The sequence below is a fragment of the Stenella coeruleoalba genome (assembly GCF_951394435.1).
Source record: "Stenella coeruleoalba genome assembly, chromosome: 13".
Lineage (NCBI taxonomy): Eukaryota > Metazoa > Chordata > Mammalia > Artiodactyla > Delphinidae > Stenella > Stenella coeruleoalba.
The window spans coordinates 83,095,186-83,113,049 of record NC_137159.1 but is presented as its reverse complement, the minus strand read 5'-3'; the positions used below and the strand labels follow the sequence as shown (position 1 = coordinate 83,113,049).

The 17,864-nt window shown below is 42.0% G+C and overlaps 1 protein-coding gene across 1 annotated transcript in view; it reads left to right on the top strand.

Moving 5' to 3' along the window:
* Nucleotides 1-1,074: 1,074 nt before the first annotated feature.
* Nucleotides 1,075-17,864, top strand: part of TAF1B (TATA-box binding protein associated factor, RNA polymerase I subunit B) — a 59,134-nt gene continuing 42,344 nt past the window's right edge. Inside the window, exons 1-6 of the mRNA XM_079941412.1 lie at nucleotides 1,075-1,114; nucleotides 2,488-2,586; nucleotides 6,120-6,207; nucleotides 8,386-8,483; nucleotides 10,192-10,287; nucleotides 13,081-13,234. Of these exons, the coding sequence (XP_079797538.1) occupies nucleotides 1,097-1,114; nucleotides 2,488-2,586; nucleotides 6,120-6,207; nucleotides 8,386-8,483; nucleotides 10,192-10,287; nucleotides 13,081-13,234 (553 nt within the window). The 5' untranslated portion in view covers nucleotides 1,075-1,096. The remainder of the gene's footprint in view (nucleotides 1,115-2,487; nucleotides 2,587-6,119; nucleotides 6,208-8,385; nucleotides 8,484-10,191; nucleotides 10,288-13,080; nucleotides 13,235-17,864) is intronic.

Below are 17,864 nucleotides of genomic sequence, written 5' to 3'. Positions count from 1 at the left end.
AATTTGTCCCTGCCTCATTTTCTACTCTCCCTTTAGCTCACTGTTCCAGCTACTCGCTCACCTCCTTGCTGATCCTTAAATGGTCCGGCATGAGGTTCAGGACTAGGGCCTTGGTACTCACTGTTCCCTCTGCCGGGAATGAGGTTCCCAACATGGTTCTTGCTCCCTTGCCTCAAAGGTCACCATCTCAGGGAGACCTTTCTTGACCACTCCATTTAAAACTGAAACCACAGTATGGCTCCCATTCTCCTTTCCTGTTTTATTCTTCTCCTTGGCACTCATGCCCGTTTAACACACCACATATTCTCCTTATGTATTTTTGTCTCTCCCCACCAGATTATAATCTCCATAAAGGCAGGAATTTTTGTTTACTTTGTTCACTGCTTAATCCCCAAGACCTAAAACAGCGCCTGTTTAATGAAATGAAAGTGCCCAATGAAGGGACAACAATAAAGCTAAATTTAATGAGCATTTACCATGTGCGGCTCCATCGCGAGGGACCCACAGATAACACCTAATTCTTACAGAGGAGGAAACTGAGGCACAAAGAAGCAGAAAAGCCATGATTACATACCCAGGTCTAACTCAACCACGTGTTCTTTTCTCCAGAACCCGGTGCCTCTCCTGTGCCAGAACCAGGTGGAGAGCCCCGAGCGCTCTGAGTCCACGCCACCGCTCCCCCCTCGCAGCCCGAAAGCAGGAGAGCTGCCGGGCCGGAACGGCTGCCGGAACAGAGACTGAAGCCTCTCAGCAGTAGGCACCGCCCACTTTTTTACTGATTGGTTTTAGTTACCTCGACTAGGAAAGGGATGCTGCCTGGGGATGCAGGATCAGTGGCGCTTCATCCCTGAGCTAGCAAGAGACGGAAATCCAAAGTCAAGGGTATCGGTTTCCGCCCGGAGGGCTCTTCCCGCCGCTCCCGGAAGCTGCTCTCGCTGCCGGGGTAACGGGCGGCGGCGGCGGCGGCGGCGGCGGCGGCGGCGGCGGCGGCGGCGGCGGCGGCGGCGGCGGCGGCGGCGGCGGCGGCGGCGGCGGCGGCGGCGGCGGCGGCGGCGGCGGCGGCGGCGGCGGCGGCGGCGGCGGCGGCGGCGGCGGCATGGACCTGGAGGAGGCGGTGAGGGGGCCGAGTGCCGCGCAGTAGGATGGCGGGGCGGGAGGGGAGGGAGGCTGAGGAGTAGGGGTGGAGGACGCCGGTTGGCTGTGGGGGCGGCCACTGGCCGAAGGGGAACGGGGCGGAAGGCTGCGGCGTGGGGACAGGGATGGGGCTGGCGGGGCTGGCGGGGCTGGCGGGCCGCGTGTGCCCGCGCTTTGGGGGAAGAGGCTGGAGTTTCTGGCTGGGTGAGGTTGTGGGTGAAGGGACGGTGGGGTGTTCGTCGATGTGGGTATGTTTCGGGAGGAGGCTGAAGTTGTGGGTTTTGTGGGGTGGCCACCCACGTGTCTCATCTCTAAACGGGACCACCCAGAAGTTCCCTTTGATGCTGGAGGTTAGGCGAGGGAGGCGGGGCTTGGAACCAGAACGCCCCCAAGTAACCCCTGCTGGTGTCTCTGCGAATCTTAGCCATGGCCTGTGCAGGAATTCCAAATTCGGGTTTGGGGACACTCCAAGATTACAATAGTTATCCACATGGAGTCGCTGAAAACTTGACCAACTTGTTGAAGTAGATTTGGCATGCATTTTGACCCACTTCATAAAATGCCACTCTTTGATGGTGTTAGAGGAACAGTCGGTAATTAGATCAACAATAATAAGATTTCACGCACCAGAGAGTTGCGAATGGATAATTTGGTGCCAGTCTATGTATGTACAGAAGCATTATGGTGATGGAAGGCCTTACTCATTGTAGACGCTCAATAAATGTCTACTGAATGAGGGTTAACGTCTGTAGATGCTAGGTTAATGAAATTAGCAATTAGAACTCACCATTAGCGTCGTATATAGTTATGAGTAGGGATCTTGTCTGTTTTGCTCACCCTCAAATCCCCAGCACCTAGTTAAGTGCCTAGTACATACATTATACATTATACTGCTGCGTGAACAAATCGAAACTTGAAACAACCCTAATAAAACTGTGGCTCCTTCGTGGTGGGTATGTGTTCTTAGTGTCCTGGAGGAAGTTCCAAATGGTATGCTATTTCTATTTTTTAAATCTTCTCTATTCTTGAATCTTATCATCTTTTTTCCTCACAGCATGTTCAAGGAGTTTTATTTACTCATCTTTTTTTCCCACTTTACCCCTACCACCTTGTCTTCTTTGTCTTTTTTTTTTTCACCCTCACACACTGCATATTTTAGAAACATTTAATAGTTTAATTCAGTTTCAGATGGCTCAGACTGAACTGTTCTTCTTGTTTATAGATAATCCCTCTGGTATATTTTCTATTCTCAGTGATTCTTTATTTATAGAGTAAAATTGTAGGGAACCCTCTAAGTAGAACTGCAGCGTTTAGGTACAATGTATTGAATGTGGTTTTCCTTTTCTCCTACAGAAAGAGTTCAAAGACCGTTGTTCTCAGTGTGCTGCTGTCTCTTGGGGTCTCACTGATGAAGGCAAATATTATTGCACTTCTTGCCACAATGTTACAGAAGTAAGTAACAGACCTCATTTATGAATTTGCTTGTGCTTTAAAAGTTGCAGTTTCAGCCTAACATGTGGCATAGGTCCCCCCAAAACTGATCTATTTTTATTACTCAGGCAATGTCCAAATATGAAAAATGTAAGCGGTCCTCAAATGCTTACACAAGGGTTGAAGACTTTGTAAGGTAGATTTAGGATGAGCTTTTGAAATTATGTTGGGCCACATATATAAATGTTTTCCTGATTCAGACTGTGTGGTATGTATATAAGGGGAAATAATTAAAATTGCACTTACAAGATGATGCATTTATTTTTATTAGTTACCACTTATTTAAGAGTTTTTAATGTATTGTGGTAGCTTAGAGGTTTGGAAGACAGAATGTTAGAAAGACTGTTGGGAGTATGAGAAATGTGCTTCATCGTCATTATATCTTTGTACAGTGCCTTACACATTACAGAGTGTTTTCTCATCCATTAATTCATCCCCTCATAACAACCCGTGAGATGTGTATACTATTACACCTATCTGTAGATGGGGCAAGCAAGGCTCATCAGTTGAGTGAGTTTGCCATAGTCACATGGATAGAGTGCTGAGCCAGGACTTGAACCTCAGGCTTCCAACGTCAGTGGTCATTTTATTCCACCACACCTGTCTCTTAAGGTAGAGGTTGGCCTACTGTGCTGTGGAACCTTGGTAAATGAGGCTACCTTCACACTGGGAGTGCTAGGTCCTCTGGGACAGGCTAAACATGCCAGGATTCTGCTCTCTGGAAAAGGATTTGCTCAAAGTCTACAGAGCCAGGAAGGAACAGATATACTACCTTTGCCGTATAGGCCTATATAAGAAAGGTAAATTTGGGACAAATATAAGTAACTGTGTGAACTTCTTCTGGCCAGGATGAAGTAACAGGAGCCCACCTTAAACAACTAAAAGCCTGGACAAAATGTATGAAGTAAAAAATAGTTTTCTGGAGAAAAGTGGTTAATGTCGCTTGCGACTCAATCACCCAAGAGCTTTTCCTTGAGACAGTCTTTGTTCTTCAGTCTGCTTCCCATTTGGTCACACAGAGTATTAAGAAGATATGTACTAAAAAAAAAAATAAATAAATAAAAGAAGATATGTACTCGATGAAATTGTTGATGTGATGGATATGTTCATTACCTTGTTTGTGGTGATGGTCTCGTGGATATACATACATACGCACACATCAACTTGTACACTTTAAATATGTGCAGTTTGCTTTGATGTATATTGAGGCATTAATAGTTTTTGCTTTTGTACCAGCAGTGCAAATGTAAACATGGTGAAGGAAGATGTGTCTAAATGGACTGTTTATCGTTAGCAGATGAAGTCAGCATATACTATTTTTGGAGAAATTAAACTACGTTAACTAATTGCTTTCTTTTATTTCTGTCTTTGATAATGTTTCTGTTTGTTTCTGTCTGATAAAATCTGCTGCAGTCGTTTTTTAACTTGAAAGCCCCTAATGCCACTGTTTCCACATGTGAAAGATATCAGCCTGTATGGAATAACTTGTCAAGAATGCAGCATTCTTGAGGGTGGGCACCATCTTTAAACAGACGCAGAACCTGTCTCAGTGCCTCCCATGTGATAGGCAGAGCTCTGTGTTGCACAACTTAAGTGGTTTCTCTTGGCTTTCTTGTCTTCATATAGAGTGTGACACAATCAGTCCTTCCTGGAGAGCGGGGGTGTGGCGTGGCGGTGTGGAAATCCAGCGGGTGGGGAACGGCCGACGAGATGGTGTTTTGCACCCGCAAAGAGTGGAGGCTGTGGCACAACTTCCCCTGTTTTTCTGCTCCTTTCATTGCCCTTCAACTCACTCTGTATATAATTCTCATGTTTTAGATACTCCACTGTCTGGAAGAAGGCCTTCTGAATTGATAAAGGAATTAGAATGTTATCTTGATTGATTTTATACAGGAAAAAAATTTTCAGGTCTTAAATCCGGCCAATTTATATTATAGACATTCTCGGAAGTATTTTGTGGGTATTTAATAAAGGTGTATGCTAGAATTGTGTGAGTTTAATAGATTTTTATGATCATAAGAGCAGATTTATTGTAGAAAATTTAGAAATTATGAAGATGAAAGCTAAAATTATCAGTGATCTCAACATACAACATTTCTTTTCATAACTTCCATTTAGTCTTCTTTTTTTTTTTTTTCTGTGTATGAGAAGGGAAAGGGGATGTGGGTGAGTACCACTGAATGTTCTGTCTTAATAAATATTGTCCTGTGTTATTCTGCACATTTGTGGACGTGTTAATTGACTGTATAAATATTCCACAATATAACTATTCAGTAATTTAATTAGTTACAGCTTCAGTTTGTATATGTAGCTTTTTCTGGCTTTTAGTTATTTCACATTTTGTCTAATCCAGATTTTAAGCCCTTTTTTTTTTTTTTCTTGCCTACTGTTTATAGGTTTTACCTGTTTTTGCTGGGTAACTGCTTTGGTGTGTATTCTGACATGTCTTATTTTCTCAGTGTGGCCAACCCAGTCCACCAGAACTGCTCTGAATGTGGTTTCTTTAACAAGAGAGGATGTATTCCAAAAATCCTGTTAGAGACATTTCTTTTGTTCTTAATGAAAGTTGAAGATAAATTTCATTCCAAATCTCTAAATTTGGACAAATGTTCCCTGTTGGTTAAAAATGTTCACCTTTTCCCCATCATTTAGACCTAATTCTTTTATATTTTGGTTGTGAGAGAGCCAGAATCTTGGATACCAGCCCTTGAGAGAACTTAGAATTGAAGACTTTGGGATGAACTGTACTCAGCATTTAGTCATTCTAAAATCCTATAGGTTTGATTAAGAATAAAAGTAGCACTTTTATAATTTCATAAATAAAGCTGTTTTAGAGTATTATTCAAACACATAGAAAAGTAGGATGAAACTAATCTGTATGTAGCTTAGGCATTGCTGACTACAGTGAATACAGAAGTTATTTTAATTTCAAAGTATGTTTTGGATAGAGAAAAAAGTGAATAAATTTGACTTTACGATTGGTTTCAGACAATTAAAAATCAATTTAAAATAAAAGTTTATTCATTTGACATACATTTATTTAGTGTTTACTGTGTTCCTGGCACAGTTTTAGGTACTGAGAAATTTTGAATCAGAAAGCAATATAGGGCTTCCCTGGTGGCGCAGTGGTTGAGAGTCCGCCTGCCAATGCAGGGGACACGGGTTCGTGCCCCGGTCTAGGAAGATCCCACATGCCGCGGAGTGGCTGGGCCCGTGAGCTGTGGCCGCTGAGCCTGCGCGTCCGGAGCCTGTGCTCCGCAACGGGAGAGGCCACAACAGTGAGAGGCCCGCGTACCGCAAAAAAAAAAAAAGCAATATAAAGGCTAACCAGAATGTTACACTTTATCTAATTTTCCCAAAATATTACCATCATTGGTCCTGGCACTCACAATCTGGTTCATTATACATCCCAGAACATGCTTGGCAGTATAGTTAAGGAGATGTAAAACTATCTTTTTATGGTCTTTTTAATGGTCTGCTTCTATTTCCTGCAGAGATCTAGGGAAGTTATAAACACTGGGGCTATTCCTAATACTAAAATACAAGCCATCAACCGGGGACTTAAAAGAAAACGAAAACTTGGTAAGCTCTTTCTTCATATGTGCTTAGCATTTTTCAATCATGTTTTCACTTTCATGATTTGGGGATGTGGAATGGAATTTTAAATAGATTCTAAAGAAGTTGCCAGAATTTTAAGCAGGTAATCCAAAGTAGAATTAGAGTGGATAATTGTTGATGGTAAAATTGGAAGCAGATGTCTTAAAACATGTCCATTTTTTATTCTGCTTATTGTTAATGACTTGATTTTCCAGTGGAGCAACTATTATGCCAAAAATAATCTTAGCAAATGTAGCATATTTCTTTTTGTGTGTTGGTGTATGTTTTTCTGTTTTGTATCTGTTATCTATTATATGATTTTCTGTGCTTTTAAAGAAAAATGCTTATTTTCTGAAATGAATCAGCTGTGGAGTTGTCAGGTTAGGCAGGTTAAACATGATATTCAGCTTTCAGAAATCCATTTCTCACACTGAATTTTGAACACACCCTTTTAAAATAGGGAAAATTATTTTCCCTTAAAATAAGCTCAGCATGGGTGTGCTTTGAAAAGTACTCTATTTCATTAATCCAGTGAGTACATAATAATTAATCATTATTGAGAAGAATCTGAGGTTAAGTTTAGCTGATGCTTTTTATTTCTGTGACTAATTGCCTAGGGCCAGATTCTCAGGTTTGAAACTAGGCTAATGGTAATGGTGGACTCTTCTATCTGAGGTAGCTTTAAGGATACACACATGAAATACATTATATATATAAATGTTAATGAAATATCTATATGAAATACATTGCTGTTCTTAGATGAATAACAGAGAGACTGCCAAAATGCCAACTCATGTTCCTGTTTAACCTTTAGTGGTGACTATTTTTATTAGGCTAAACCTGATTAATTTTAATTAAATTTTATTAGAGTAAAACCTGATTAATTTGGACTTGACCTATCTAATAGTTAAAATTGTATATTTTAAACTTAAATTGCTGAAGGAACGTCAGGTGCTTCAAATTAAATGTTGAGTCTTATATTCAACCTCTTTGTCCTTAGTTGCTTCTTCATCTGTAAAGTGAGAATGTAATACCATTTATTATATAGAATAGGAACCCAGACTGAGAATTTAAAATACGACTTTATCAGTTTGTCAGAGCAGTGTGCAGGAAGGAGAGAGCACACATGGATAGAGCTTGGAGAGTTTAAACTCCCTCACCTTTGGAAAACGTCAAAATTACAGGCTTCCTATTTTACTCCTATACAAGCTAAGACCCTTTCCAGAAAGTGCATTAGTCAGCAGGGGTGGGAAGGCCTTGTGACATTTGAGGTAAGGGAAGGGCATAGGAGTCCTGTGACATTCTGAGGGGAGAGAACCTCTTGGAGTCATGGTAACAGACTTCAGAAGCTGTGCGCTCATAACATATTTTTCAAAGAGTTACAGTATTTGTCCAGTAGGGAGGGGTAAAACATAAGGGTCTTAACAGATTTTAACATTCTCTTCAACTGGTAGTTTTATTTAAACATGTAGCTTTGTCCATTGCAGTGGCAGTTCTCGTCACAATCTCTTAAGGTTGTTTTGAGGTTGGAAGAAAATAATCTACTTAAAATACCTGGTAACTAGGCTGAGCTCAATAAATCTTAACTTCCTTGCTTTCAGTTTCACCCAAGAACCTAGAACCATCTTGAGAAAAGGAGAATGCCGTTGAGCAGTTTACTTTCTTTGTATATTCTTATTGCCCTTTCCTGCGATCTTGGAGCTTCACATCTTCACTTTTGTTCGTTCATTCTCCAAATACTCATTGTTCCCTTTCCATGTGAGTTGGAACAGAGGAGTCATACAAGCAGTGGCTGAGTGTTGAGTATCCTTTCATTTAGGATTCTGCTGGCCATTGTTCAGTACAGTATACATTTATAAAACTTATTTCATTTTTTAATGTGGTGACTGTTCATTTTTCTGTCTCTGAACATTAACATTTCAGAAAAACTATAGATAATTTAAAATATTTAAAATCTGATAAATTATAAATATGTTGTTTAGCTTTAGCATTTATGTACAGGTTTGCCAGATGGGAAGCAAGAGAGTATAAGAATGGAAACTCTACTCAGGGGTATGAAAAAATTCCAGTTGAAGTGTATAAAACACAATTGTAACTATGTAGCACCATTACATTTAGTAAGTTGGGAATGCAAATATCTGAAACCTGTCATTTGTCATTTAGAGAAAGGCTGGGATTGGTATGTGTGCGAAGGTTTTCAGCACATACTTTATCAACAAGCAAAAGCCTTACAGACCCTTGGAGTAGGCCCAGAGTTAAAGGTAAGTCCATTTGTGCCTAGATGTTAGCTTTACATTTTGTTGTTTGAAGAACAGTAGACTTAGAGTGATACTAAGGAGGGCTATCAGTAATAACATTAGGCCTACTAGAAAGAATCATTTTTCTGATGATTTTGCTTTAATCCTTTTACTAGACCAGCAAGTCCTAAAGTGTGTTCTACAGGATAGAAATAAGTAATACGTCCAAAAGAAAATAAGGTTTTAGTCTTCAGGTATTTAGGAAACACTGGGTTAAAGTAAAACAAATAACTTTGCCCACTTATTGGTGCCTTTTTTGTGTTAGTGTGCTTTTTAATTTCCTAGGGGATGTCGTATGCAGTATTCACAATTTGAGAGCAAAATCCTTTGGCATGTATACGTGTGGGTAGCATCCATCGGGACTTGAGTTCCAGAGAATGCGCTTTGTGGAGTGATACATTCAACCAGTGGTTTTTAAACTTGAGTGTGTGTGTATCAGAATCACCTAAAAGGCTTGTTAAAACACAGATCGCTTGACCTCATTCCAGAGTTTCTGATTAAGTAGGTCTGGAGTAGGGCCCAAGAATTTGCAGTTCTAACAAGTTTCCAGATGACAGTGATGCTGCTGGATTCAGCGTAGCTGGAGAGAGGGTTTCATGCATATGTGGCGTGAGTAAACACGACGGTATATAGCAGTATGCTCATAAATGAAAATAAGAGCAAAAAGAAAAGGGAGAAAGGTCAGTGTCTCCTGAAGTCACCAAGAAGAGATTCGTAAAGCAGCCTTTGCTGTTCAAACCAGTGTCTGCGGCAGGCTGGCAGGATGACCCGTAGGCCAGTGCATGGCCTAAGTGGACTCTGAGCCTTACCCATGACAGTCACTGCGTCAGGTAAGATTACTGGTAGTCTGGGCTTTGTGAATCTGGTTTCTCCTTGCAGTCATCCTGTGTATAAGTGTTTTTCAATAAGTGGTTTCTATTCGTTACACCAACTAGCTTCAGTAGGGTTTATACCTGTGTAGCCTTCTATCTGCTTCATCGGGATTAATCCTGAAAACAGGTTCTCTGAAATTAACCCATGAGTATAACCGTTTAGACCTGACCAGTTAAATGGCACAGCCAGAACACAGGCTCTGGAATCAGGACCGACTCCAAATCCCATTCATGGCCTTTCTACTTATTGGCTAGGTCATCTTGGCAAAGTTACTCAGTTTCTTCAGTGGTAAAATAAGAGATAGTAGCTATCTTGCAGGATTGTGTTAAAGCTTATGGATGCCTTGTACCTAGCAGGTAGGTGATGAATAAATGGAAAAATTGTTTTGTTTGTTTGTTTTGTTTTACTTTCACTTGGACGAGGGTGGGGGCAGTAAGAGGGAGGGGTGTCAATAGGTCACTGGACCCAGGAGCAGCTTTGCCCCTAACTGGAAGTGTAGTCACATGTAAGTTACTTTCTTTCTCTGAATCTTAATTTGCTTAACTTGTCAAAGGAAGGGATTCAACTAGGTGACCATAAGGAACTAAAATCTAAGATTAAGAAGAATTTATTCCATGCTTCCCGTATACCTGACATTGAAATGATCATTCTTCTTAAGGAAATTTAGGTAAGAAAGGTAAGAATACATATAGATGGAAGCAGTATGTAAAGGACAGGAGAGTAGCGATTCTGTGGTGTAGATGTGCCAGTATATTTGTCATCATAACCTGAAGCACCGCTCATTTCCCTTCTACCTTAGAATGAAGTTTTACATAATTTTTGGAAGCGCTACCTTCAGAAGAGCAAGCAGGCATATTGTAAAAACCCAGTTTATACCAGTAGAAGGAAAACTACGGTAAGTCACAAATCTGAAAAGTGGGACCAGAAAACATGTCTAGTGAAGGGTAGAGATGAAGATGAGGTTCAGCCTTACCTGGGTTTATGTTGCTTGTCAGAGGGTTTTCAGTGAAGAGGTTTCCTTTACAGTCCAGAAGGACAGGGTCACTGATCTAGACACTGACCCCAAATAAGACATTGATGTCTTATTTGGCCAGTTGAAAACAAAGAAATTTGTGGCTAAGTTTCTAAACAGAAGCTTAAGGAATTTCTACCGTTGTGCTATTGAAAGCTTTTTTGCGTATATTATTCTTTCTGCTTGGAACACCTACTTCCTTTACTCGGTGTTTCAAGATTCAGCTCAGTTATCATCTGGGTGTTTCACCACGCACCCCCATCCGTCAAAGCAGTTAGATTTTTAGCAGTTTGCTATTAGTGCTTTGTAAGTGTGCCATGGATCATTTTATTTGGGGTAGGGGCGGATTCCACTGCTGAGAAACGTGGGTTTGGTAAGCTTTGATGTGTTTTATGTGTGATACTTACTCTCCAGGGCTGGGAAGAGATTCTGAATCTATTTGACAGACTTTTGTTAAGAGCTTAGAAACTTGGCCCAGCGTTTCCTTCTTTGGTTGGGGTCTCGTAGGTTCCACATGCAGAATTTAGTGACCCAGCAGTGAAAGAAATAGGTCCTAAGAACAAGAAGTTTAGAAATAGCAGGTGGGGGCTTCCCTGGTGGCACAGTGGTTAAGAATCCGCCTGCCAGTGCAGGGGTCATGGGTTCAAGCCCTGGTCCGGGAATATCCCACATGCCGTGGAGCAACTAAGCCCGTGTGCCACAGCTGCTGAGCCTGTGCTCTAGAGCCCGCGAGCCACAACTACTGAGCCTGCGTGCCGCAACTGCTGAAGCCTGCCCGCCTAGGGCCCGTGCTCCGCAACGAGAGAGGTCACCACAATGAGAGGCCCGTGCACCGCAACGAGGAGGGGCCCCCACTCGCTGCAACTAGAGAAAGCCCGCGCACAGCAACGAAGGCCCAATGCAGCCAAAAATAAAATAAATAAAAAAGAAAAGAAGTAGCAGGTGGAGCAGGAATAATGATAGTTCAGTTTTGGGCATAAATTTGAGACAGCTTTTGGACATCCAAAAGGAAATATCACGTCCTCAGATATGCAGATCTTCAGCTCAGAGGAGAGGTCTGGGCTGGAGATGTAAATTTAGAAGCTGGCAGCTTACACTATAATCAAAACTAAAATGCCATTGTTTGTAAGATGCACCATTATTTTAAGTACTTCCAAGAAAAGATAATGCTGCAGATTAAATCATGACATGCCTCTGATTGTAAGACACATCCTGATTTCAGGGATGTTAGAATGCGGAGACATGGGAGTGCATTTTAGAATTGAAAGCAATATATGTAGTGAATGGTATTTAAAACCACAAGACCAGATGACATCCCTGAGGAGTGAAGACAGAGAAGAGGACCAAGAACTGAGCTCTGGGCCACGCTAGGGTTAAGGTGTCTGGGATAAAAGAGGGAGGAATCAGCAAAGAAGCCTGAGGAGCCACTGGTGAGGTGGGAGGAAAGCCTAGGGAGTGAAGGGGGCATTCTAGAAACCAAGGGACAGAGTGTTTCAAGAGGAGGGGAGTGATCCACTGGGAGAAATGCTGCCTCCAGCTCAGGAAGGGAGAGGGCTGACAGTCGAAGAGCGGAGCAGTGGGATCAAAACTCCGCCTGGAATGGGGGACGGAGAGGAGAGGAATTGGAGCCAGCGAGTCTGGACAGCTCTCTCTGGGCACTTTGCTGCGAAGAAGTACAGAGAAATCGCCTTGTAGCTGGAGTCAAGGGGAATTTTTTTCTTCAAGTGGAATTCATGATGGTGCACTGATAGGAACGATACAGGAGAAAGAAGAAATTCTTGATGGAGAACGAATAGAAGTGAGTGCTAACCTTTGAGTAGAAGGTGGGTGGGATCGAGTGCACAAAGGGAGACACTGGCTTTAGAGGGGAGCGTGGAGAGCACACCAGAAGAATCCGATGGAGGGCAGAGCGCGTGGTGGAGCTGCCGGCAGACGGTTGCCTGCGGGAGCCTGTGGACGTTTCCTCAGGATTGCTTCGGTTTTCTCAGAGTCTCCGCTTATCAGCCAGCTTTATGGTTGCCTGGCCCCTCGTGGGCTCGCCTGTCGGAGGGGATGTGCTTGACAGAACACGCAAGCATTATCCTGTCCCTGATTTTTTTTGTCTCATTCTCTTGTGGTTTTCTTTAACATGAGCTTTATCTCTTCATAATAAGATCAAGTTTCTTGGCCTGCGTGGTTGAGAGCATGGCTTTTTGACTGTGATCAGTTCCCCAAGGTAATGTCAGTCAGTGAGGCCTTTAGGTAGCCAGCCCGCTGACTTTTCTTAGGGACACTCTGACCACCATTCCAACAATACATGTGTGAAAAATTAAACAAGGGTAAGAGATAGTATATCCTTGTCAAGCCTTAGTGTGCCTGGAGTCATTATTGACACTTGATGTTTTTATTGGTGTTGCAAGAGAGGTGTTAGTTACAGAGAGAAGGAGGCCTGACATGTCTGCCTGTTTCCTTGCTCACGCTTGACTGAAGCCCTTCTCCAAGAAGCGTTGCCGGGAGGTGCTGGGGAGCACGTGCGGAAGTCGGGCTCTTGCAGTCGCGGGGACTGGGCGGACGGCTGCAGGTCTCTAGAGGGGTCCTTTTCTGGTGTTTGTGATGCTCAGGAATTGTTGACGTTTGTGGAAATTAATTATGTTGTAAATTCCTGTAAAATCATAATTTATACATTTTACAAAATAGGTATTAGAAGATAATCCAAGTCATTCAGACTGGGACAGTGAGCCTGAGCTGCTGAGTGACCTGAGCTGTCCTTCTTTTGTTGAAAGTGGAGCAGAATCTCAGCCTGATGTCCACACTCAAAAGCCTTTCCCCATCATCAAAGCATCGCAATCAGGTAAGATGAGAATCAAACTAGCTGGCAATGCATCTTAAAAATAGTCTAATCTCTTCATATTCCAAGGAGGGAAACTTGGCCTAGCAAGGAAGAATGACTTGTTGAATCATATGGCAAGGAGAAAGGTAAACTAAATGAAATCTTAGTGCGATTTTTAAAAAGGTACATCGTCTCTACGTGAGTTTTTTGGTGTGATTTTTAAAGGGAGCTAAACAGTAAGTAGATCCACAAAGGATGCTAGCTCCGTAAGGATAGGTGTGGGCTCAGAATTTTCAAAGAAAAGTTGCAGCAGAGAAATGGCAGAACTTAGCCATAAGGTAAGACAGACAAGAGTCAAAGATAAGTCGCCCAATTTCTCAGCATAGCAGGCTGAATAAAACGTACCATATTATGTGTGTGTATACATGTGTCTTACCTTCTGCTTTAATTCCATAATTTAAAGTAGATGAGGAATATATTTAAGGTTACAGATATAGACCTCCTGAAAGCATTTATTCATATTAGTTTCCACACTCCTTTAAAAAAGAAAAAGTGGTGGAAAACAGAGCTCAAAGAACAGACCAAGAATTTATTATAGATTGCTAGAACCTTGATGTGTGCTGATAGAGTTCTTTGAGAGAGAGCTTCCCAAACCTCTGGTGTTAGGGGTTGTTGAAATCTGCATTAAGCATGGTTATATAACATTTTCAGCAAAACACTTCAGAAGTGTGGAGTGCTTATTTGCAAGCCCCTAGCCCTCCAGAGATTAAAAATTCCTATTATCAGCATATCCTCATTGGTTTTGTTTTGTTTTGTTTTGTTTTCTTCAGCATATCTACATTTCTTGTTGGACTGCACAATGACACAGATATCAGTTAAGTTACATTTTGTGTCCAAAGAAGTTAGAATCCTAGGACAATTGGGCTGCATGGAGTCTCTGGAGTTTCCTTCTCCATGCTTTCAGGCAAGCCTGGCTCAGATAGTCCCAGAGGACTACGACTCTAAACCATCCAAGCCTTTTATTTATTTTTTTAAAATATATTTATTTATTTGGTTTCTTTGTTTATTTTGACTGTGCTGGGTCTTAGTTGCAGCACACAGAATCTTCGTTGCGGCATGCAGACTCTCAGTTGTGGCGTGCATGCAGGATCTGGTTCCCTGACCGGGGATCAAACCCAGGCCCCCTGCATTGGGCGTGCAGAGTCTTACCCACTGGACCACCAGGAAAGTACCCCCATCCAAGCCTTCTAAAGAAAGCATCGTGATTATTTACCTGTGTTAGGGATTTTTGTTTGCATGTTTGTTTTTTAGTAAATGGTGATCCTTAGAGCCTCATTTTCATTTTTACATTAAGTGTAACTATTCAGACAACTCTTATTACAAAACTATAAAATGGAGGTATTCATGGGAATTCCCTGGCGGTCCAGTGGTTAGGATTTCACTGCCGGGGCCCAGGTTCAATTCCTGGTCGGGGCACTAAGATCCCACAAGCTGTGCGGTGCGGCCAAAGAAATGCAGATATTCATAAAGAAAATAAAATCACCAGTTATTGTATCACCCCAGAGTAACCACTGCCACTGAATTCTACTATACTCCAAAAGGTTTTTTTGTTTTTGTTTTTTTTAATTGGAGTATAATTGCTTTACAATGTTGTGTTAGTTTCTGTTGTGCAACAAAGTGAATCAGCTATAAGTATACATATGTCCCCATATCCCCTCCCTCTTGTGTCTCCCTCCCACCCTCCCTATCCCACCCCTCTAGGTGGTCACAAAGCACCGAGCTGATCTCCCTGTGCTATGCAGCTGCTTCCCACTAGCCATCCATTTTATATTTGGTAGTGTATATATGTCCATGCCACTCTCTCACTTCATCGTAGCTCAGGTTTTTTATTCATGTATATATAGAGAGAAAGGGAAAGAGTTTTATTATTTTGTTTTGCAAAAATGTGAGCTATTTCATCATTCTTTAAATTTTTTTAATCAGAATTCTACATGCATGTTAATTCAAATAAATTTATGACTTGTTATAATAAATTACAAAAATAACAAATAAAAATAAATTGCAGTCCATTGTCTCCCCGAAATGTCCTGTTTCCAAGAGGCATTCATTTTCAGCTCTTTTGCAACCTGCGTATCCCTATCGCATGCTTCTAGTACTACATCTTGATTTCCGGTTTGGGACAAAACCGGACATCTCTTTACCACCATTCCAAGGATTCTGTCACCTCTCTCTTGTTAAATTTCTTATTGCCTTGATCTCATTTCATCTTCCCTCTTGGTTCACGCCCTCATTTTTGTGGAGCATCTTTTCTTATTTTGCTGAGGATATTAATATTATTTCCCACGGATTTGAAAATTTGTTTTGGCCTTGCCTGTTTATATTAGAGGATTTCTTTAAGTGTTTAGCAAGCCTAAGAAGGCTAGTCCTGTTTGAGAATGGAGATTGAAAAGTTGATTGAAACTTTCTACCCATGATTAATCTTGTCAGCTTTGCTCTGGTTTCTTTTCTTAGTGAACCTTCAGCATTGTCATCTTTAATTTATTTCCCCCCTAGCTGATCAGATTTTCCATTTGGAGGTTGTAAACCTGCCTGTTCTGGGAACTGGGTGGGAAAAAGGCCTCAGGGGAGGAAGGAGTTGTCTCAATACTCAATATGTAAACGTTCACTTAATCCTCCTGTTTTCAGTAAGATACCCCTACTTCAACTGTGTATGTGACTGAGGCCCTATCCCAGAGAGCCCTTTGTTTTACTGTCTCTAGAGGAGAAACTTCCAATTTTCTGGCAAGATTGGGGAGCAGTCATTTGGCCGCATGGAGTTTGGGGAGAAGTCTGGGTGCCTAACTTCTTCTTAATCGGACTTTCAAGCTCTCCTCCCAGTATTAGTCCTACTTCACTCAGTTTCCAGGAGTACCTGGTTTAATCGATTCCTGAGCTTTCCTTAGAGGTCCCCAGGGGAAAATTAGATTGCTTTCTGGCTTTCCCTACTGCTGGCTGTGAATCCAGCTTTCTCAGCACTGCTAAGGCAATAATCAGCCATCCATTTGCTTTCCAGCTTTTAAAATTTTATTACCATTGTCTCCTTTTCCATGTTATTTGTTCTCGTATTTATATCTTTTGAAAATTTCTTTATAATTGAAGTGGGACAGAACAGAGCCTAATGTATGTTTTCAATCTGCCATCTTAACTGGAAGTCCCTACATGTTATTATATATATAATATATATAGAAGGTTTTAACATAATATTTTATGGAAATCTGTGTCCTTGTATATTTCTTTAAAACTGTAGTCTTCAAACTTTAGCATCCACCAGAATCACCTGGAGGGCTTGTTAAACCACAGACTGGTAGGTTCGGTAATTTGCGGCTCTAGTAAGTTCTCAGGTGATGCTAATATACCTGCTCCAGGGTCTGCACCTTGAAAACCACTGATCTAAAGCATTGTGTAAATTGTTATGCACTGCTCCCTTGCATGGAATTATTTAATTACATTTCTATTCCAGTCATTTGGTTGTTTGAAATTTTTGTCTTATTATAAACAGTGTTGCCACAACATGCCTTGACCCTGAATCTTTGCATGTTTTTTTTTTTTTTTTTGCGGTACGTGGGCCTCTCACTGTTGTGGCCTCTCCCGTCGTGGAGCACAGGCTCCGGACGCGCAGGCTCAGCGGCCATGGCTCACGGGCCCAGCCTCTCCACGGCATGTGGGATCCTCCCTGACCAGGGCACGAACCCGTGTCCCCTGAATCGGCAGGTGGACTCTCAACCACTGCGCCACCAGGGAAGCCCGGAAAAGGGGATTTTGAGGGATAATTTGGAGAGTTTTTGCCCGAGAAAACTTGGAGTTTCTCAGGGTCATTCCTCATCCTGCTTTTTCTTTTTTTTTTTTTTTCTCATCCTGCTTTTTAAATCTACCCTCACTCCTTACTTTAAACACCAGTTATATCCTGACAACCCTAAAATTCCTATCTCTTGCCCATCCTCTCAACTATAGGATTTTTTATATTCAGCTACCCTCAACATTTCTGTTTGTATGCTTAATAAAATCTTACACTTGTGCAATTCTGATATCTTGATTTCTCGTCAAACCTGATCTTTTGCCATCTTCCTTGTCTCAGTGACTGGCATCTCCATTCTTGTCGCTCAGTCCAAAACCCTTAGAATCCTACTTGTCTTCTCTTTTTTTCTCATTCTTCACATCCAGTCCATCAGTAAATCCTCTTGACTCTGCTTTCAAAATATGTCCAGAATCCAGCCACATCTCACCATCTGTAGGGTCGCCGCTCCAGTACAAGTGCCCGTCGTTGTCCACCTGGAATCGTGGTCTCCCGTGTGCCCGCCCCAGCTCCACTCTTCATAGCAGCCAGGGGAACCTTTTAAAACCATAAATGAGATCATGTAGCTCTTCTGTTTAAAACTCTCCAGAAACTTCTTACGTACTTAGAAGAAAATCTAAAGTACAAATCATGACCAACAAAGCCCTTTAGCAATATGGTTTCTTACTCTCTCCTGTCATGTCTTAACACTTGCCCCTCACCCGTGGTGCTCTCGCCACACTGGCTTCCTTGATGTTCCTTCAGGTTGACTCTGCTAATGTACTTGGTGTTCCTCTCCAGATCCTTAAGACTTATTCTCTGATTTCATTCAGGTCTCTG